This window comes from Vulpes vulpes, chromosome 13, assembly GCF_048418805.1.
Source record: "Vulpes vulpes isolate BD-2025 chromosome 13, VulVul3, whole genome shotgun sequence".
NCBI lineage: Eukaryota > Metazoa > Chordata > Mammalia > Carnivora > Canidae > Vulpes > Vulpes vulpes.
This window is the reverse complement of record NC_132792.1, coordinates 115,051,771-115,073,341: the sequence shown is the minus strand read 5'-3', so window position 1 is coordinate 115,073,341 and position 21,571 is coordinate 115,051,771. Positions and strand designations below refer to the sequence as shown.

The 21,571-nt window shown below is 56.1% G+C and overlaps 1 protein-coding gene across 1 annotated transcript; it reads right to left on the bottom strand.

Annotated features, from left to right (window-relative positions):
- Positions 1–5,145: 5,145 nt before the first annotated feature.
- Positions 5,146–20,235, bottom strand: SIGLEC15 (sialic acid binding Ig like lectin 15). Its single transcript, XM_072732279.1, has 6 exons — positions 20,184–20,235; positions 12,245–12,304; positions 11,503–11,886; positions 9,894–10,274; positions 8,707–8,737; positions 5,146–7,020 (listed from the first exon to the last, which is right to left on the bottom strand). Exons 1-6 carry the CDS (start codon positions 20,233–20,235, stop codon positions 6,939–6,941), a joined length of 990 nt encoding a protein of 329 aa, XP_072588380.1. The 3' UTR covers positions 5,146–6,938.
- Between the last annotated feature and the right edge of the window lie 1,336 nt (positions 20,236–21,571).

Sequence of the window (21,571 nt, the reverse complement as noted above, 5' to 3'; positions counted from 1 at the left end):
GAGCGCCCCAGTTAGCCCATGTTACTCCGAGAGGGCGGCATCCACGGGCTCGAGACCAGAGGGGCTCTGAGGGCACAACCTGGGGGTGGCACTCACCTGCAGACTCCCGTTTGGTGCCCTCCACCTGGCCCCTGCGGGGGGGTCGGCAGGGCAGTGTGGGCCAAGCAGCGAGGTTCACTCCCCAGGCCCTGAGTGACAGCGTGGGCTCTCAGCGGCCCCCACGGTGGTTGGCACATCGTTTGGCAGCAAATTCCAACAACAGACCTTGGTTCGACATCAGCTGCCACCAAAGACTGGCCTTCCTGCCTGCGTGTGTGATGCGCTGGTAACAATAAGGCGCCCTTGTGTGTAAACTGCTGTTCGTTTGGGGCCAACTTTATGGCTTATTTTGAGGTAGTTGCTAAATATTCTTCTGTTCAGTTGTCTTTTAAACAAAATGGAGAGTATAATGTTGGAAACAAACATGTTGCTTTTTTTTTTTTTTTTTTTTTTAAGTATTCTACTGATCTTCCGTTGGAATCTGGGTTGAGCTGGATAAAGTTCTTGGCTTACAGCCAGGCACTCATACTGACCTTGTTCTGGTCCGCAATGATCCTCACACATTACTGAGCCATCGAGTGTCCTGTACAAGCTATAGAATTGATGCTTCCTCTAGTCTGGATAGGTCCCTGATTTCTGAGGACAATAACTTGAAAAAATAACTGACCCTGTTTTGGGATAATGAGATCACTTAAGGAATGAATGTTGTTTATAATAACTCTTATTTTTTAATGTACAGATGTAATATGTCTCACCAAGCACTGAAGGTTAGAATTTATTTTTCTTTCAATGGCTTAAAATCACTTATGGGGTCACAGGTACTTCCTAAGTGTGTTTAATGCTCTCCTTCCCACATGTCTAGTGTGGCCTTTAAAAACCACAACTTATTTGGTCATTAAATGTACAATATTCGCTTCTTATTGTTTAGCATTTTACAAAGGAGTGCAAAGGAGTTTTTATATAATGATGAGAAACAGGGAGAAATGAAAATTGGTTTAAGCAAAATTCTGCAAATAAACCAGAATCAAATTTAATTTACATGTGGTGGACATGTCTCATTTTTGGCAAGTTGGTTGGCAGGTATTTTGATCCAGAAACCTCACTAAGACAAATGTGAAATTAGAAAGCTGGTAATGGGTAGAATCTGTATATCGTCGTGCCCTGTCACCACACCACACCCAAGGCCTCTAGTTTCAAAGGGAATTTAATGCTTAGGGGTTTAAGACCTGGCATAGACAGGCGGCCACCTGGTGATCCCAGAGAGTTCAGGAGAGCCCTGAGTCTGTGATGTGGTTGTGACCTTAGCAAGTGGAAGGACAAGAAACTTCTGGAAGGCTCCACTGCCAGAGTTCGTGGTGGGGATGGGACACCTCGGAGGACCGAGCTGCCAGGAGAGGGCCTCCTAACCTGAGCTCGGAGCTCCCTCTTACTATTTTCATTAACATTTCTTTTTTTTTTTTTTAAAAGCTTTATTTATTCATGAGAGACACAGAGAGGCAGAGACACAGAGAGGGAGAAGCAGGTTCCCTGCAGGGAGCCTGATGCGGGATTGAATCCCGGAACTCCAGGATCACACTCTGGGCTGAAGGCAGGCGCTATGGGACTAGATCCCTGGACCCCAGGATCATGCCCTGAGCCAAAGGCAGATGCTCCACTACTGAGCCACCCAGGTGTCCCTTCATTAACATTTCTAAGACACATCTGGAATGGGCCAAAGTATGGTGGAGGGTCTGCACTTGCGGTATTAACATCAATTTGGGATTTCCCCGGGACAGGACCTCTTTTGCCCTTGTCTGGGTTTGGCAGATAGAACCACAGGATTTAGGGACTGGACAGCAGATCAGAGACAAGCTGTGCCACCTCCTTGAATTCTAAGAATCCTGTTCCCTGTCTCGAGATGCGTGGGCTTTCTTGCTGGGCCACACCCACAGAAGTGCAGCCAGAAGTGGCCTCTGTCACTGTGGGGCCACTCAGAATTAGGGAAGGTCTTAATCTAAGGATGAAGGAGCTGGGATCTTCCTCCAAAAACTGCTCCTCTTCTGAAGACAGCCCTCTTCCCCTTTGGTCTTCCTTTGTTAGCCAAATCCTCTTAGGAAACAGCCCTACATTCCTGATCTGATGTCAGTGACCAATGTGGCCTCTCACCTGAACACCATATTTTAACATAGCCTAAATTTGTGGCTTAGACCAGATTTACCCCAGACTCAGCCAGCCTTCCCAGGCTGACCTGTGCCCTGCCTTGTCCTTAGTCAGCCTGTCTTAAGGTCCCTCTGTCTACCTTCCCTTTCCCTATCCCCTCCTTCCCATTCTCCCCTCCCCCACCCCTCTTCCTCCTCCTCCTCCTCCTCCTTTGGTGGAGGTATGGAGGTGAGTGGGCAATCTTCAGGTCTGGGGACCCTTTGAGGTCACTTGCACACAGGGCTTGAGGAGGGCTGTGGAAGATAAAGGTCTGGGGCCCCAAACCCAGGGAGACCTAGAGGGGTCCAATCCCAAGTAATTCTGTATCCTTATATTGGCAGATTTTCTCCCTTTAATTCATAAAATATGACACAGGAGAGGGGACCCTGGGAAAGAGGATGGCAGGTGGGTGAGGAAGCAGCTGGGACCAGAGATGTTTTGTCACAAAACATGTGCGAAGAGAACTCCCTGAGGTCATGAAGGTGGAGGCACTCAGGAAATGTGGGGGGCTGTTGGGAGGGGCAGTGACAGGGCTGAATACGGGACAGAGCCCAGGACCCCTGACTCCAGGTCTCTAAGGTCCCAGCGGCTGGTGGGGCCATGGCTCTCAGGTCCAGGCTCGCAGGGAGGCTGTATGTGATGACCCAGCCCCACTGTGTGTTGCTTCCATCTCCAGGCAGGGCCTGTCTTCTGTAGAGACTATCTCACCATCATGGTCTTCTCATCTAGATGTATCTCCATATAAAAGTGAGGTTATTAGCAGCTCAAGGGCAGGGAAAGTGTGTTGGGCTCTTGGTAGACCTGGGTGGGCCCCGTGGCAATTGTCATCTCTTCCCCCCTCCCCCCCAACTGCAGCTCCAAGGGTAGGAGGTGGGGGCAGGGTGGGGGTTCTCCAAAACCCTTCTCAGGACAGACAGGCTCACATTCCTGGAGCATGTGTCCTGGGCCACACTGGCGGGGTGGGGGGTGGGGGACTCCTGTCTTGAAAACACCAAGTCTCCTGGGTCACTTCTCTCCATGGCTTCAGGACCGGGGATGATGTGCTGAACGGTCTGTCACCTGTGGCTATGGTCTGTCCTTGCCAGGGACAGAGCCTGGGTGCTCTCAGATGGCCTGCTTGGGGAGGATGGTGGCTCTGCTCCCAGGAGTCGGAAGGCCAAGTGCAGTCCCCTCGCCACCCTCCCCGTCGGCCCCTGGAGCAGCTAGCTGCTTTCTCTGAAGATGGAGCAGGAGGCCGCCTTGCACTGGGAACAGATTGGTAGAGGGCATGCTGGCGGAACCCTGTGCTGCCCCTCTCAGAAGGTGCCCAGAGCCCATCACGGTGTGCAGAACCACCCATCGGAGGTGCATCTCTCTGAGGAATGCCACTTCTGCAGTTTCTGGGAAGTCCTACCTCAAACTGCACGACCCTAGGAAGAGCACTCCCACCCTAGTTAGTCAGGCCCACCCAGGGGGAGTCTCAAACTAGCTTGCTAAAGAATGGCCTGGACTCCACTGGGCCCTGGCTAGAGACAACAAGCTAATAAAGACAGTTTGCACGGGAAACATGAACGTGGGCTGTACGACAGTATTATTCGATTATTGTTAATTTTCTCAAATGCGACAATGGCATCGAAGTTACAGAGGAGAGTGCTCTCATCCTCTGGAGGTGTGGCTGATGTATTTCAAGGTGAAGTACTGTGGTATCCACAGTTTACTATTGACGGTTCAGCTGAACACACAGATTCGTGTGCACACGTATGCACACGTGCCCATTAGCAAGTATGGCAAAATGGTAGTAACTATTGAATGTAGGTGGTAGGTATCTGGGTGATCGTCTTTTACAGCTTGTGTGTGCATGTGCGCACATGTTGGAAATGATCCTAATACAAAGTTAGGGGCTGAAGCACGTGAGCATTTGTTTACAGCTCAGCGCCCACCCTCAGAGCCCACTTCTAGGAGCCCAGGTGGCACTCGGAATGGGGATTTGAGCAAGTTCCCCAGCTGTTCCTGATGCAGGCTACCCTCAGAAACCACTGCGGAAACACTGCTCCAAGTGGAGCAGGTCTCCAGGTGGAAACCCCGGGCCCAGAGCATGGAGGGTCTGGAGCAGGTGCGGCTGTCAGACTCATGAAAGCGGCATGCTGAGCAGTACAGGCCGTCAGCACCATACTTGGGCCCCTGGGTGCCCCGGCTGCCCTCTGCTCCTCAACCCTGTTGGGGGCAGCCCTCTGCACCGTGTGGGAGCTTCGTCTTGCTGCCGCCCCAGCTCCGGCCACCTGGCCTCTACCCTCATGCTCCAGCCACTTTCAGCTGCTTCAACATCACACTGTGTCCCACCACCTGGCCTTGCCCAGGCTGTCCTTTCTGCTTAGAATCACCTTTGTTCTTACCTTCCAACTCCCATTCTCCCCTGTTACATGTACCATTTCCATGTCCCCTCCTCCAGGAAGCCTTCCCAAGACTGGGTCAGTCATCCTTTCTGTGTTCCCCCCCCCCCCCCCCAGCATCTTTGGCATATTGTTTGTCCTTACATGATTTCCCACTTACTGGTCTATTGCTTCCTAACGTGAGAAATCCCAGAGAGTCTTACTATGGAGCCATCAGGGCTGTTCCCCATTCCAGGTACAGTGTAGGGTTTCATTCCCCAGCCCCTGAGAGTGAATGGGGCCTGGGGCTAGTTCTGGCCGATGAGTCCTGATCTCAGTGGGAGACCCTCTTTGAGCTTTCTTTTAATCTCCAACCCAGGGATCCCTGGGTGGCGCAGCGGTTTGGCGCCTGCCTTTGGCCCAGGGCACGATCCTGGGGACCCGGGATCGAATCCCACGTCGGGCTCCCGGTGCATGGAGCCTGCTTCTCCCTCTGCCTGTGTCTCTGCCTCTCTCTCTCTCTGTGTGACTATCATAAATAAATACAAAAAAAAAAAAAAAAAAATTAAAAAAAAAAAAAATCTCCAACCCAATTGTCTGCAACAAGAGGTGGGGGGATCCCTGGGAGCCTGGGTCCCTGAGTAAGTACAATGAACAAAGCCAGTCCATGACGGGCATGTATCTTTGCCGAGAATAAACCCTAATTGTTTTCAGCTCCTGTGATTTTGGGGTTGGTTTGTTTCCACAGCACAACCTGGCCCAGACTCATTGCCATATGCCCAAACTCCTGGTCCAATTTCTAGCATGCAGCAGGTGCATAAGAAATCGTTGCTGTCACCATTTTTCCTGGCTGCAAAACAGGCCTCAAAGTCCATGCAGATGTTTCGAGACACACCACTCTCATGTCCCTCGCTTCTCCCTTGGTGATAGAGGACCCTCCCATGGAGATGCCCACAGTATCCTCATCCAAGGAGGTACAAATCCCAACGCCTCGGGCCTTCTGACAGCTCAAACCTCTGGCAGAGGCTCTGGTGCATAAGGGCCCCTAGTCACCTGCTTATTACCTTGTGAGGCTCCCTCAACCTTCAGGCCACCGCCCCAGAAGAGCATCAGTGAGGGCCCTTCCCTACATGGGTCACCACCTGAGCTTTGGGCAAAGTTCCAAAGGAGAGAAAGTTTGTCCCCGTGGCCTCTTCAGTCCCCTAGCTCTGTGGCCCTTCTCTTCTTGCCAGCCTGCCCTGGTCCCAAGCACCACTTCCTCCCTGGTCCCCTCACTGATCCCAAGGACTGCGGGAGCTAAAATGCACAAGCTCGCACTGAAGTGTGAACGTGGAAGGCCAGTGTGAGAAGTGTTGGGCAGATGCGGTGAAATGGCCGGTGTTCTTGGACCTCACACGTCCAGGAAGGGCGTAGGTTGTAGGGAGAGGCCACAGCTGCAGCTGCTTTATCCACAGGACCCCACAGCCCCGGCTGCCCCTCCAGCCTCTCAGCTTTTGGTCCTTGAGGAAAGTGGATCCCAGATACAGCCAGATGATGGGTGTTTCATTTCTTTTTCACAGGGGCCACAGTTCCAGGGAGTGCAGAGTGGTCGATGGGCCAAGAGGGGGGTCAGTCACAGAGGAGACCCTGGGTGGGGGGCGGGCAGGGATCCCAGCCTGCTCCTTGGACCACAGTTATATACCCCACCCCAGCCTCAGCAGCCCCAGCTCCAGGCTTGCTCTCTGGAATCCTGGTTCTCAGCCAGGCTGGTGTGTGTGTGTGGGGGGGACCCCCCACTTGTCCTAGAACTCTCTGCACGTCCCAAGGGTGCCTGCAAGGAGGAGCATGTGACTCACCTCACAGCTGTACATGGCTCTGTACTTCCCAAAGTCCCTTCACTCCATTATTTCCTCAGATCTTGAGAGGCCGATCCGCCAGGAGGGAAGAATATTATTGTCCATGTTCATGAGTAGACAAACTGAGACCCAGAGAGGGGGAAAAAGTGACCCGGTCCACACAGCAAGTCAGAGCCCGGGAGACCCTCTGACCAACGTCCTGCCTGTTTTACTATGATGTTCTATGTAAGAAAGGGTGAGAGTTTGTCCATAAGCTTCATGCTGGAGCTCATACATGTGCATGGGTGCACACACACACACACACACATTTTTTCAAAACGCTGGTCCCACTGACATAAATATCACAGGGGCTCTGGAACAGACATCCTCGCAGGAGACAGTAAGCCTCCATGAGTGGGCTCGTGACAGCCTTTGTGGGAGGTTGCCCGGCAAGGGGCTGCCTGTATGGCTGGGACCCAGGAAGGGCTGCCCCAGCCAAGCCCGGCCTTGGCCTCTGCTCCTCGTGGCATACAAGTGGATGCCAGTGGCCAAGGGGTCCTCATGGTAGACATGTGGCTGCTGCTGGGTCCCGAGGGCTCATCTGGCTCAAATTCTCATAGTTGGACTCCTGAGCCTGGGGCCTGTGGACAGAAGAAAGTTGGCTGACCACCCAGGACACAAGTGGGGGTGCCGCCCATTGCACAAACCACGCCCTGGGAATGGGCAGGAGGGAGAGTCAAAATGGGAGCCCAGCCTAGATCCAACAGAGGTTGCAGGGAGGGCAGTAGCAGGGAGGAGGCTACCCGGGGGTTGGGGGATGGCATCCTGGCCTGCAGATGGACTGTATTCTGGGAGGGATCTCACTGGAGGCATCAACAACCGTTGTGTGTCGGGTGCCCTCCACACGAACCTCCCTGGGCTTGGCCACCTGAGCTCCAGCTGCTCCTGGCTCCTCCCTGGGACATCTTCACGGGCATCTCAGGCCTACGTGTGAACTCCTGCATGATCCTCACTACCACCCCCTTCTCTGTTGTCTTCATCCCAGTCAGGGGCACCCAGGGCCACAGCTCCAAACCTGGGCACCCGGGCTGTGTCCCTCGCTGCCCCTCCACGTCCCCAGCCCTCTGGTCAGCTCTGCCTTCCATCTGCCCCACCTCGCCACCCCCACCCCTGCCACCTCCCTCTGAGCCGCTGGGCTAGCCTCAGCCTTGGTCAGCAGCCTCCTCCAGAGTCTCCTGGCCCACACTCTTGTTCTGATGGGGCCACCTGGGTGCTTATACCACCACTCAGTGCCTTCTCATAGGCCCCTTCTCGGGTCTCCCCCGAGCCTTTCCTTGACCTTCCCAGCGGCCACCACACTCCCCGGAGCTCTGCGGCAGGGCCCTGTCCATTGCCTTCATGGCTCTTATTTTAGAATCTGATATGATCTTGTGTATGTGTTTATTAAGTTCCCCACATGAAAATGTGAGTTTTCTGAAGTTGGGGAAGTTGGAAGCAGCGTTAAACACCCAAAACTCTGGTCCATAGCAGGTACTCAATAAATATCTGACCACTCAGCTTTCTGAATTAGGTGCCTCGGGGTGCTAGTAAATTAGCAAAGAAAAGGGACATGGCATAGGTTTTCAAGAATGTGGGGGACAGATGAACAGGCAGCTAGAGAGAGGGGCTTGGGCTGGCAATATGGCTTTTCTGTCAGGCAGGGACAGAGTTATGGGACTGCCCAGGCTTGTCCAGCGGGCCCTGAAAGACTGTGTTTTGCCTCCCCCAGCATCCCAGGCACACTGCCCGGGGTCAGTGAATTGGATTCTTTCTTCTTCAACACAGACCTTCGCCTGAACAGACACAGAGAGAAGGGGAGTCTGGATCACAGGGTGAGCACTTCCTAGCTTAAACCCTCTCAACCTCTAATAGCATTTTGTTTGCGAAGCCTTCAGCTCTGGGGGAGAACGAGTGCCCGAGGTGGCCTTTGTGTCTGTGTGAGCCTGCTTGTTCTAGAATGCTGGGGAGCAAAACCTCAAGGAATCCTATCTAGGTGTGGACATAAGACAGAAAAATGATTCCTTGGCACCTGGACACCAGGCAGGTCTGGGAGAGATCCCAACATGAGTCCCAAACTGTGAATGCTGGGGAAGGGGTGGGCAGGTCAGTGTGGCCTGGTCTGGCCAAGAAGGACTTGGGAGACTGAAGGGGAGGGCTCTGGAAGGCCGCGGGGAAGGTCTAACACCAGTCAAGGTCAGACCCCAGCCCTGACCCTTTGCCTGTTCTTTCTCTATATGCCTTGGCCAGTGGGGACTTAAGAGCGGGGTGGGGGATGGCAGGGTACTCACCATGGTGGGGTGTCCTGGGCAACTGGGTGCTCTGTGTGAGGGACAGAGAGAGAGAGAGAGAGAAGGAAGGGAGGCATGAATCTCTACAGCGTCCTCGGGCTCCAGGCCCTGCCGTCCACCCCTCCCGGCTGCGGAAAGCGGTCTGAAGGGACGAGCAACGAGCACTAGCTAGCCGGGTGTGAAGTGCTTAGAATGAGCAGCAGCTGATGACGAGAAGCATGGACTGAAGAGCCACCCAGCAGAAAAGCCCTGCCTTTGAGGACGCTGAAGCCCAGAACATTTGGTGGGTTTGAAGAACCGGCAAGAAAAGACAGTAAAGCCACAGCGAATGCAACGGCCAGGGCAACTGTGACAGATTCTGGATTTCATGCTAGGAGAGTCTGAGGCCAGTGCTCTGGACCTGGGTGGTCTGAGAGGCTCTGGGAAGCCCCTCTCTGGAGCACAAGCCAATTTCCCAGCCAGCTCAGCGAGAGCAACGTGGGGTGAAGTGCACGTCTCGAAGACACCCTGCTAGCTCCCGTCTCCACACTCCCGCACTGGTTGCTGCCTCTGCTTGGAATACCACCGGCTCCTAGTGGCAGTTCCTGATTTAGCTGTCACCTTACTTGTAAAGCCTTCCCTCCTGGCCTGTCCAGAGTCCCCCTGGAGCGCATGCAGCAGTACCATACTCTGGGCAGAAAGCTTCTGCGGGACCTGGGCTCCAGGACAGCCCTCCTCCCTGCAGACTGCAGTGATTTGCTGGCTTCCCAGCATCCCACCCCAGGGCACATCTTACTCATCTGTCTCCCTAGCAGCTACACAGCACACAGTAGGCCCTCAGGATGCTTACTGTAACACAAGGTAGTGGTGCTATCTGGGAAAGCCTCGGTGTGGTCCCTATCCTTGGGGAGGAGTCATTTATGGGGTGCCGGAGAAAGGGGCGGGGCTATACTTTGGGGGTCTCTATCTCTGGGTCTCTAGGCCAGAGGCAAGTTCCTTAACTTCTCCGGCCTCAACTTTCTTAGCGTAGAATGGGCTCCTGCTGGTTCCCACCTCCTGGGACGTAAGAAGGAGGACAAAGCCAGAGGAGGCACAGGTGCAGGAAGCATGTGTGCGCTGTGCTGCGCCAGGTGCTCGGCGGACAGTGTTACCCAGGAGCGGAGCCCCGCCCGGCCCCTCGCCCCCGCCCGGGCCCAGGGTGCACCCACCTCGGCGGCGGCGGGCGGCGGCGCGGGCGGCCAGGACGCCGAGCAGCAGCAGCGCCTTGAGGCCGAGCGCGCCGAGCGGGAGCGCGAGCGCCGGGGCCCCGGGGGCGCCGCGGAAGCGGAACAAGTAGACGCTGGCCTCGGCGCGGCCCAGGCTGTTGGAGGCCGTGCACGTGTAGCGGCCGTCGTGCGCCAGCGCGGGCAGCTCGGCGGTCACCTGGTGGCCGTGGCCCTGGCCCGGGCCCGACGCGGCGGCCGAGCGGTTGCCCAGCGCCGGGCCGGACCAGGCGAGGACGGGCGGCGGCTCCCCCTCGGCCGTGCAGAGCGCGCGGAAGGCGTGCGCCGGGCCCGGCAGCACCGACAGGCTGACGATCCGCGGGGCGGCTGCGGGCGCCCAGGGCGCGGGAGGAGAAAGCAAACCGCGCTCAGCGCCGGCGGCCGGGCGCACCCCTCCCACCCGGGGGCGGGTGGCGCGGAGAGGAGGGAGCCTGTGCTCCAGCGCCGGGAGGCCTGGGTCCCCACAGAGGTGTGGCCCGGGGCCAGTTACTCCCCAGCTCCAGGTCTCAAATGGCGTCAAATGGGGATCACTCCCCTAGTGGGGTCGTTGAGAAGATTCGGCAAGTTAATGCATTTGGGGTGCTTGGATTCGGGCCTGGCCCATAGCCAACGCTCACCCAACTGTAGCTGGAGCTCAGAGCTGGAGCTCGGGGCTGGGGACTGGCTGCCAGTATGATTTCGAGGACCCCTCCCACTCCTGTCCCCCCACCCCACCCCCCACAACCTCAGCAAGATCTAGAGCTGAACGCGGGTCCTGGGAAGACACTGAAATGCACCCGGAGAGGCCGCCCAGCAGCTCGAGGCGGGCACGTGGGAAGTTCCAACGAGATCCCCACAGGGGGTAAGTGCCCCAGCTAGTTCCGGGGCGCAGCCAGGGTTGAGAACCGCTGCTCTGGGGACCGGGGACCCTGGTTCCTTCTTCTTTGCGGTCTAGCAAAATACTGGGCACTTGGCGGGCTCCCAGGGCACCTCCCCGGGGAGGAGGGGGCTGCGGATGCGCGGCAGCGCACAGAGCGCACATGCCGTCGTAGCCCTTGCCATCCCTGTTCAGCTCGTGGGGCTCCCCCCGCACCGGGACCAAGAGCCCCTGGGGCCATTCAGCCCCTACGAGCGAAACCTCGATGCCCCTTCCGGGGCCCAGTTCCCAGGCGTCTGGGAGCCGCGGACAGGTGAGCGGGGCGCGGGGGGGGGAGGGGGCTGCCCTGGAGGGAGGGGCTGCGCAGGGCTCGGCTCCGCTCGGCGGCGGGGGGCGCTGGGGGGCGCTGGGGGGCGCTGGGGGCGCTGGGGGGCGCCGGGGACCGGGCGGGGGGGGCCTGCCCTGGAGGGAGGGGCTGCGCATGGCTCGGGTCCGCACGGCGGCGGGGGGCGCTGGGGGGCGCTGGGGGGCGCTGGGGGGCGCTGGGGGGCTCTGGGGGGGCGCCGGGGACCGGGCGGGGGGGGCCTGCCCTGGAGGGAGGGGCTGCGCATGGCTCGGCTCCGCTCGGCGGCGGGGGGCGCTGGGGGGCGCTGGGGGGCGCCGGGGACCGGGCGGGGGTGGCGGGGGCGCCGCGCTCACCGGTCACGCGGAGCCGGACGCCGTGGCGGCTCTCGTACCGGTCGTGGACGTCGCCGGCGAACTCGACGCGGCAGAAGTAGCGGCCGTCGTCGGCCAGGGCGAGGCGCTCGACGCGCAGCGACAGGTCGTTGCGCCGCGGGTTCCCGAGCAGCCGGAAGCGGCCGTGCAGGCTCAGCGCCGTCTGGCAGAGCTCGCTGCCCCGCGCCGCCGCGCACCGGAACACCTGCGGGCCCGCGTAGACCTCGCCCGCGCGCCAGATGGCGGTGAGCGGCCCGTCGTAGTGGCGGTGCGGGTGCGTGAAGGTGCAGGGCAGCACCGCCGCCTCGCCTGCCGCCGCGCTCACCTCGGCCGGCACCTGCATGGACCAGCGCTGCGCCGGCGCACCTGCCGGCCGGGACCGGGAGGGGAGCCGGGGCGTCAGCTGCTCCGGGGTGTGTGTGCGTGTGTGTGTGTGTGTGTGTGTGTGTGTGTGTCCAGAAACCCACCCGTGCCTTGCGAGGCATCTCCTGGGATCCTGACTTGCCCTGACTCCCGAGGCCCCCGGACCCTCCCCGCCCTTCCCTGGGACCATTTGCCTCACTCGGGGAAGTTCCACCTCACCTACAGGTCCCCTGACCCCATACTTTTCCCCAACACCTGCCCTGCTGCCGAAAAGCCCTGGGATCCGCGGTCACAATACCCCCACCCCCGCCACCCCCCACCCCACCCCCGCCTCCGCGATGGTGATAATAAAAGCACTTACTGTGCACCTCTGTGTTGAGCAAGTTCCCGGTAGTATCTCTCTTAGTTCTCACAAAGGATCCTAGATGGAAGCACAGTTATCCTTGGGTTACCTGTAATAACCTGAGGCCCGGAGAGGTTGATTCATTGCCTAAGGCCACACAGCTACAAGGAGGCAAAGCCAGCGCTGGGACTCCAGACAGCCTGGCCCCACAGCCAGTGCCCTAGTGCACTAAAGGTGTGGAAGCGTGGAGCTGGTCCAAGGAGACCCAGAACCCCATCCACAGAGGGGAAACAGGCCCTGGGGAGGCCTGGTGTGTTTTGAACTTAATGTGTTGAGTGGGTGGATGAGGTTGCTTTAGAATCCAGGTCAACCCAAATAGGCTTCCTCAGAAGCCAGATAGGGAGACAAGAGGGGTAGACCTTTGTGCTGTCTTTGTGCTCAGTGCCAGAGCCGCTGGGCCTGGTTTCCTCACCTCCTATGCTGTGAGCCTCTGAAGTAAGGCCGAGCTGAGGTCTGGAGGCGGTGCTCTGCAGGGAGCCCCTGCCGCACTTGTTGCATATGTGTGCTGTTTGGGGAAGGGGTGAGCAGCTGGATGGGTGGGTGAGTGTCAGAGCTGGGCCTTGGAGGATCAAGGCCAGGGGTGGTGTCTCCCTGAGGAGGTAGGACAGGCTGGTAGGCCTGTCCAGCTAGAACCCCGAATGCAGTACACAAAAGGGATCTTTAGAGGGAATGATATAGCTGCTCTTGTATTTCCCGAGAGGTCTATATTTACACAGTTCTTTTATATACATCATGTCACACGTCTCTCAACACACCCTGGGGGAGACAGGCAGCGGGGATATTGTTATAGATGAGAAAATGGAGGCCCAGAGTCACACAGAAGATGGGAGACACCCAGCTTTTCTGACTTCAGACCCAGTGCTCTTTAGTCTTCAGGGGTAGTTCATGCCTTGCATAGGAATCCCCTCAGCCTACAACCAGTGACCCTTCCTGCTCCAAGAAGCCTATCCCATCTATGAATTATCTACAGGTCGGCCACTCCTCCTGCATAGAACCAGCATCTACCACTACTGACTGACATGGCCATCATTGTTCTCTGGAACATGCACATGGCCTCGAGGTAGTGGCCCTTCTGGGACCCCATCATGGCTATCCTGGACCCGTTAAGCCTTCCCTTTTTTGGTGCAAGTCACTAGCCTGCACCTGTCCCTCCCCTTCCTCACTGTCTGTGTCATGCCCTCCTTGCAGCTTCATGGCCAGAGCTGGGGCCCCCAGGTGTGTGCTGCAGGTGTGTGCTTCAGGTGTGTGCTGCAGCGGCTCTGAACTAGCAGCGAGGGGTACAAATTGGGTTGTGTGAGCTCTGCCTCGTATAAAACCACGCTTGGGGCTTATGCCAAACTTGCAATCAAGTAAAGCACAGGTACTTTTTTCACACAATGTACTTGTAAGCCAAATCTTATTTCTCCTGGACAAGTGGAATTATGCTTTTGAAGCCAAGTGGAAGACATGACATTTATCTCTAGGAAGAGCTTGTTTGCTCAGTTGTTAAGAATCAAATGGCCTGGTTTCAAATTAGAGAAACACTTTCTGAAGATTTTGCTGGTTTACCCAGTACTGCCAGATGCAGGAAGCGTTTCCCCACTCCTGAGGCTCAGCATCTGCCTCAGTCTCCTTACACTTCCCACCCTCTGTAGCCTCAGCCTCCCCTGACCTCATGCATCTTGTGGGCATCATGGAGCTAGGTACTGATTGATTCCCCAGGTAGCTGTTACTATTGTGCATTCATCGATTAGAAAACGCTTATCAAACACGATCCCACTCTAAGCCAGGCACTTGGACACAAGCCAGGGTTACAAAGATCAACCTTATCAGCCTGCTGGAGGTCCCTGCTCAGAGGGGGAGACAGATCTGTGCGCACATAATTATACTACAGCCTGCCAGGTGCTCTAATGAGGCACATGAACAGTGTTCCTTTGTCTGAACAAAGTTCCTGGCCCATTTCACTCACCAACTCCCTCCCAGTCACCCCCAGTCCCTGCTGAATTGTCCTACAGTGGGACGCCTTCCCTGAACCCCAGGCCTGGGTCTGGCATCCTCACCCAGTGCCCCAGGGTTGGCAGAAGGACTTCCTCTGTCTGGGCCTATTCAACTGTATGTCCCGCGCAGGTACCCAGAAGCCCTGGAGGGCAGGGGCAGGGACCACGGCCATGCTGTCGTCTTTGTGTTGTCATTGCCCAGCGCCGCATTTGCCACGTAGTAATTGATGGTGAATTGCTGTAAAGGGCTGAAGGGACAGTTACCAGGCTGGCAGGGGACGGGGTGCTGTGGGCTGTGGGGAGAGGTGCAAATATTAGGCAGGGAATGCTTGGAGGACCCCGGAGAGAGGAGGTGTTGGATTTGCTAAGCCTTGAGGTAGACTGAAGGCTTTCTGATCAGAGGGCAGGTGGGCAAAACCCTGGAGGTGAGGACGTCAGCGGAGAGGTTGTGGGGCATGCCCAGATAGCGGGGCCAGGCGACACTGTGCTTTGGGGACTCCTTGGGAGACGTTTCATATCATTTCATGTGCACGAAGGCGCACAAGGGACTGGCTATAGCCCTGAGGCTCAGAGAGGCCATGTGACCGTTGCAAGGTCATCTGACTGAACGGATGCAGAGCTAAGGCTTCCCCTTCTGTGCTTCATGTTCTTCCTTTGTCCCCATGCTATGTTGCCCCCAGGATGACAGCCTACAGGGGACACATCCTGAAGTGTGATACAAATGGTAGGCCTCCCTCTCCTGCCCCCTCCTTCCTGGGGGCTCTTGCTCTAGGCGCAGGGAGGGCACACAGAGGCCCTTTCAGCCAGTGTTAAGATCCTGGCTCCTGTCAGGGGGAGATTTGTTTCCTGTTTACCTGCTGGGTAGTGTTTCCAGAGGCAAATGCCTGGACTCCTTCTTACACAGAGACTTGGGACGAATCCACCCAGGGACCCAAGGTGAGGGTGGGAAGTCCTAGCAGGGAATGCCCGGGAGCAAGTGCATTTGCTTTGGTAGGAATCCAAGCTCCCCAGCATCCTGTGACATTTGTCATTCCTTCTGCCAGGTCTCTCAAGTCTTTAGGACAAGGGAAGGAACACTCCTGAACTGGAACCATGGCCCCCTGTTGTAAAGACTCTGATCTCCCTGCCTTGTGACTGTCAACCTCTGAGGCCAACAGGAGACCCATGCTCTTTGCGCTGTCCAAGATACCGCCGGCAGGAGTGGACCACAGGGCATGCTTCCGCACAGCTGGACCTGGGTGACAGTCACTCTTGTGGTCCTTCTTTCCCAGACTTCTATGAGCACCCAGTCTGAGCCTGGCTCTGTTCTAGGCTCATACGCTTACGGGGTGATCTTTGGGCAGGTTACTTAATGTCCCGAGTCTTGGCCTCCCCTGCTGCAAGAGGGGCACCTAATGCCTTCCTCATGGGCCTGAGGGTTGAATGAAGTCACTCGTGTAGCTTGTCTTGCAAATGCTCAATGCGTATTAACCCCTTCTCCCACCCCCACCTGAAAAGAGAGTGTGAATGCAAGGGAGCAGGGTGAGGGTGCTGGGCAGTGGTGGAGGAGTGCTCAGGACAGGCATCTCCAGGTGATGCAACAGGGGTGAAGACATGGTGCCCTGACGTTGCACCTTTTGTAGCTCAATCTGGCATCTTAGACCACGTGGGAAGTCACTGCCCGTGGATGTACCGTGCCTCCTGGACGGACAGGTGTACGGTGCTCAGAACTGGCATCCCTTGGAGCTCTGCGGTGCTCCTGCCCCTCCCCCCGTGGTGACTGATGTCACCAGTGGACAGGCAGGCCCTCCGATGAGGCCCACTGTCTGGAAGGGGGCCACCTTTCTTGGGGACATTTGGCATGTTAACAGGGACATTTCCAGGCAGTGACTCCAATGGTAGCCTCTCGGGCATGGTGGTGCCTGGATGGTCCAGAGAGGGCACCTGGGGGCAAGGAGAGATGTTTACATTGGCCAGCAAACCTCCCCAGTGAGATGTGTGGGTAGAACTGAGGGCACGCTTCCATCCAGTTCCATCCTGCCCGAATTTGCTCCCAGCAGGGCCTGAGGAACCACATCTCTCAGTGAGGACCGGATCCAGAAGGTTCTAGGGAAGGGATGAGGAGCAGGGATGCCCACTGGGAAGGGCCGGCTCTGACCTCGGGGTGATCCTGGATTCCCAGGTCACCTTCCCTCTCTGCCCTCTTGCTTGTGGAAGCGGCTCTGCTCACTGGAGCTGCAGGCGCAGAGCCACAGCTGACCATGCTCTGGGGCCAGTGTCCACCGCAGGGTGCCACTTGGCCTCTGTCCGTGCTTCCCCCAGCTTCTTCAGGGCCCTGTGCCCCATCAGTCCTCTTCCGCCCCACGGGGGACTTCTCAGCTCTAGCTAGTGGCCACAGCAGGTACCCAGAGCAGAAGCAGCATCCAGGCTCTTGAAACTCCCCTATTTTCTTCTGGCCCCGGGACAGGAGCCCATCTCCTTCCTGGATTTTCCCTGCACCCCCAGGTCCTGGGGCAGCAGCTTTGATCTGTCTTGCCTTTGGTTTGCTCTCAGCCTTGGTTCAGAGCTGGTAAATTCCTCTGCGCACCAGGCTGGGTTCCGGGCTCACTGCCACTGGATGTGGGTGATGTAAAGTGTGGAGCTTGCACTCAGGACACCCCCAGTCGTTCAGGCGGTGACACCCCAAAAAGTCACCCAACTTGACAGAGGGACAAGGATTCCTCACTTTGTAGAGTCATGGTGAAGAGTGAACGAGCTGCTTGTCAAGGCCTGACGCCAAAGTTCTTGAGGGTGACATCTACTGTGATTGCTCCACCTGCTTATCAAAGGTTTGTGGACCAATCTCAATCAAGGTCACTGGGTGGTCAGAACTCCCAGACCACTGTTTTTCCCACCTGCATGATCTCTGACACCTGAGCCTTCTTTTTCTTTTTTTGAAGATTTTATTCATTCATGAGAGACACAGAGAGACAGAGACACAGGCAGAGGGAGAAGCAGACTCCCTGTGGGGACTCGATCCCAGGACCCTAGGACATGACCTGGGCCAAAGGCAGACACTCAACCAATGAGCCATCCAGAGACCCCCATCTCCAACCTTCTAAAAGCATATTTATGGGGACCCAGAGGGGAAAGACATGGGAGAGCGTGTGTGTGAGCCCCCTGGGAGACTAGGGGCTGCCCCAGGACACTGGGTGCGGGAGGTGAGTGCATGAAGGAGAAAGCACAGACGGTAGAAGGGTGTTTCCTGGACAAATTCCTCTCACTTTGCTTTTGCCAAGGGCCTGCCCTGACCTGGATGCGGCTGGGGACAGGACTGTGACCTCCAGGCACCCCGCTCACGAAGCCCCTGGGGGTCCCACATTGCAGCCAAACCCAGCCTGGTCTTCTGGCCTCTTGCCCAGGCTTGCTGCTACACGAAAGGGCTCAGAGGTGCACGTCCCCAGAGGGACTTCAGAAAGTGGGACCCCGCTCACCCTAGTTCTTGGACCTCTGGGTTGTAGCAGTGAAGCAGCTGCCAGTATGAGAAAAAAGGATCTCCCCCCAGGTGCCTCAGCCTCCCTGGGTAAATCTTGCTACACAGCTGGAGCACTTGGTGGTTGGGGTTTTGTTCTGGGACACGTGACTGCTCTCGCTTCCTCTAAGTCTTTTTGTCTTTGACTCATAGCAGCTGACCTTCAACAGGAGAAAAGAAATAAACCAAAACAACCCTCCCCAAACCCCCCTTCTGTCAAGGTTGTGTGACTTCAGCAAGATTTCCCTGCCATTTATTGCACAATCACTGAGCACCAGCACTGTGCTGGGGGCGGGCTGGGACCGGGGGCGGGGGGGGGGGGGGGGGGGGGCTTTTATCCATGATCTAATTATCCTCCACAACACCTCACAAGGCACCAGGCCATGCTCTGAGAAGTTAGGCGACCTGCCTGGGGCCACAAAGCTAGTCCATAGCAGAACCAGGATTCAAAGGCGTGTGTGATGTCAACACTCACATCTGAACCACTCACTTTTCAGCTCTGGGTCTGGGTGGGGTCACCTCCTCCAGCCCCCACCCTCTAAGTGGGGCACAAGCCTAAATCATCCCAGGAAGACAGCTGAGTTAGATCACTCTGGGAAAAGAAAACCTCTTTCCTCTCAGTCCCCCCACCCCCCGCGCGGACTGTGTCGTGGGACATCTGGGCAATGTTGGGGGTCCAGTCTCAAGCCACATATCCCAGCTCCACCCACACCACTCACTGAGCCTCTCTGTGCTTCTGTTGCCTCATCTGTGAAAAGAAAAGAGAATAGTTCTTTTCTCATACGGCTATGAGGTTTACGTGAATTACTAACTAAAGTGCCCAGCACAGGGGTGCCTGGGTGGTTCCGTGGCTGAGCATCTGCCTTCAGCTCAGGTGGTATTCCGGAGTCCCGGGATCGAGTCCTGCATCGGGCTCCCTGCAGGGAGCCTGCTTCTCCCTCTGCCTGGGTCTCTGCCTCTCTCTGTGTGTCTCTCATGAAGTAAATAAAATCTTAAAAAAAAAAAAATTATCTAAACCAGACCTGAGCTGGACTCTGCATCTGTTGAATGCTTGAGAGGAAGGGAAAGGAGCCTAAGGTGTGGGAGTTTATAATCCAATCGTGCAGACAGGATCCCAGACGAGGAATGCTGACTAACTCATGGCTCCGTGATGGCAGTGATGTCACTGTGTGACACATGACAGCTAGGGTCACTGCACATGGGGGCATCGATGCTGAGCCTGGGGGCACAGTCATGGGAGGGACATGGGGTTCAGAGGATGGCCTTTGTCATTTATCCCCATGGCCCTCAGCGACATGGTCATCGTTCATCAGAATGACCCGAGAAAGGGTGCTTGGGTGGCTCAATCCACTAGGTGTTCCAGGAGGGGCATTGGGTTTCGGCTCCAATCTAACTTCAGGATGGTGAGATTGAGGGCACTCTGCAGTCTGCTTGTCTCTGTCCCCAACCCCCACCCCACTAAAATAAACAAATAAGTCTTAAAAAAAAATACCCAGCAAGATAGTTGAAAATATAGACTCCTGAGTCCTGCGGCCTGATATTCTCATTTTACAGGTCTGGGTGAAGCCAAATATCTGCATTTAGTATTTATTTATTTAAGTCTATTTATTGATTGATTGATTTAAATTTATGAGAGACTCACAGAGGGAGGCAGAGACACAGGCAGAGGGAGAAGCAGACTCCCTGAGGGGAGCCCGATGCAGAACTCGATCCCAGGACCCTGGGATCACGACCTGAGCCAAAGACAGATGCTCCACCACTGAGCCACCCAGGTGCCCCAGGATCTGCCCTTCGATAAATGCCCCTCTCCCCACCGAATTTCCGATACAGATGCTCCATAACTAAAACATTTCCCAGGGACGCTAGCTCACTGAGCTGAGTGACCAATGACGTTGTCATTTAAGCCTGCTGCAAAGAGGCTTTTCCATGCAGCCCTTGGGGTTCCCACGGAGTGGTCCTGTGCCCTATCTCACTTGCCCTGTTGCCCATGTGGAATCACCCCCACTCTTGCCCCAAACAACCGCGTGCTCTCCTCCCTTCCCCTCCCCTCCCCTTGGGGCTGTGCCAGTCAAGACATAAAGCACTTGGATGACAGTCACACCCGGAGTCCCTTCAGAGCCGGGACTATCCTCCCCAAAGCTCGCCCCTTAGCTGCCTGGATCTGCACAGCAGTGGGTGAGCCTTTCTATAGGTGGGGCCGCTAAGGCCCAGAGAAGTCAGGGGATCACCTGAAGTCATCGGAAACCCCAGGTAAACCCTGGTCTTGGACTTCTGACGTCTGTCATCAGAGCTCCCTAAGGGTGCAGCTCTTCCTCTGCAGGCCTGGAGGCTCTGGGTTGCCCCAAGTGCGAGGGGAGAGGACCGTACTGAAGATTTTGTGAGCATCTATTATGTTCTGAGCATGGACCAGAGAGAAGAGTGGGAAACTCACCCATCGGGAGGATGCCCACCAGGCAGGCCAGGAGTCGGATGGACCATTCCATGTTGAGAGTGTCTGGACACCCCGGGCCAGCCCCGCATTCGGCTGGGCCACCCTGAGAGGGTGAGAGGCCTCTCTGGCGAGGCCACAGGAGAGGGCAGGTGAGGGGGTGGGTGGGGGGCCCAGGACTGCACCCCTACCGGGCTCCGGGCATGGGAGGAACTGGAGAGAGGCAGTCAGGCGGCCTGGATATGATTCGATGAGGCCCGTGGGGTTTAGTCATGTGGAAAACCAAACAGGGGAACCACTCGGATGATTTTCCAGGACTGGAAATAGAGAAGTACATGAGGAAGATGAAGGACCCATTCCTGTGGCCCCTGGTCCCTCTGGAAAAACTATTGTTCTTATGCTGCCTGCCTTCCCTCCTTCTTTCTCTCCCTCCCTCTCTCCCTCCTTCCTTCTTTTCTCCCCTCCCTCTCTCCCTTCATACATTTTAGTGTGCCAGTATGGGTTTTCCTTTTTTTTTTTTTTTTTTAAAGAGAGAGAGAGAGCCTGGGGAAGAGGGGGCCAGACATGGACTCATAGAGGGGCTCCATCTCACAACCCTGAGATCATGCCCTGAGCCGAAATCAAGAGTCTGAGGCTTTAACAGACTGAGCCACCCAGGCCCCTCACAGCATGAGTTTTCATTCTGATGCAGCTATCTTCCTGTGGCCATACCGATTCTGAAGTGGTGATTATTCATGGAAGAATAATCGTCTCCGGAAATGTAGTCATCATTGACACCGGTTACATTACCAAGCAGCACGACAGGGAAATAGTGAAATTATTAAGCAAATCAATCCAGACGAACATGTCGAAATGCTCCGAACATCAAAATAGCAGATAGAAACTTCGTAGTTGCTGCAAGGAGCTGTCCAGAAAGCTGGACAGAAAAGTGGCCAGGTAGGGGGCTGGCAAAGAGGAGCCAATCCTTGGGTAGAGGGAAATGTTCTAGTTAGGATAAAGGCTAATCTGTTAGAGAGAGAGAGAGAGAGAGAGAGGAGAGAGAGAGAGAGAGAGAGAGAGAGAGAGGCTCTCATATACAATAGATTAAAAAAATAGAAGGTGATGTCTCTCCCATATATCAGTCCCAAGGTGAGCTGTTTCCAGTGACAGATGGCCTTGCTTCTCCTGGCTGTTCCGGGATCCAGGCTCCTTCATATGTTATATGCTCCTTCCCCTGCAGCATTGTTAATGCCTTTTAAGGCCAATGGTGGGAATCAGGCTTGTTTAAGGGGAAAGATAGAAACTCTAAGTCAATTAACTTGCCTTTTTGGTTCTCGTGATCCAGCAGCTGTATCCATCACATCCACACACATCCCATGGGCCCAAACTTGGTCATTTGAGCACACCCACCG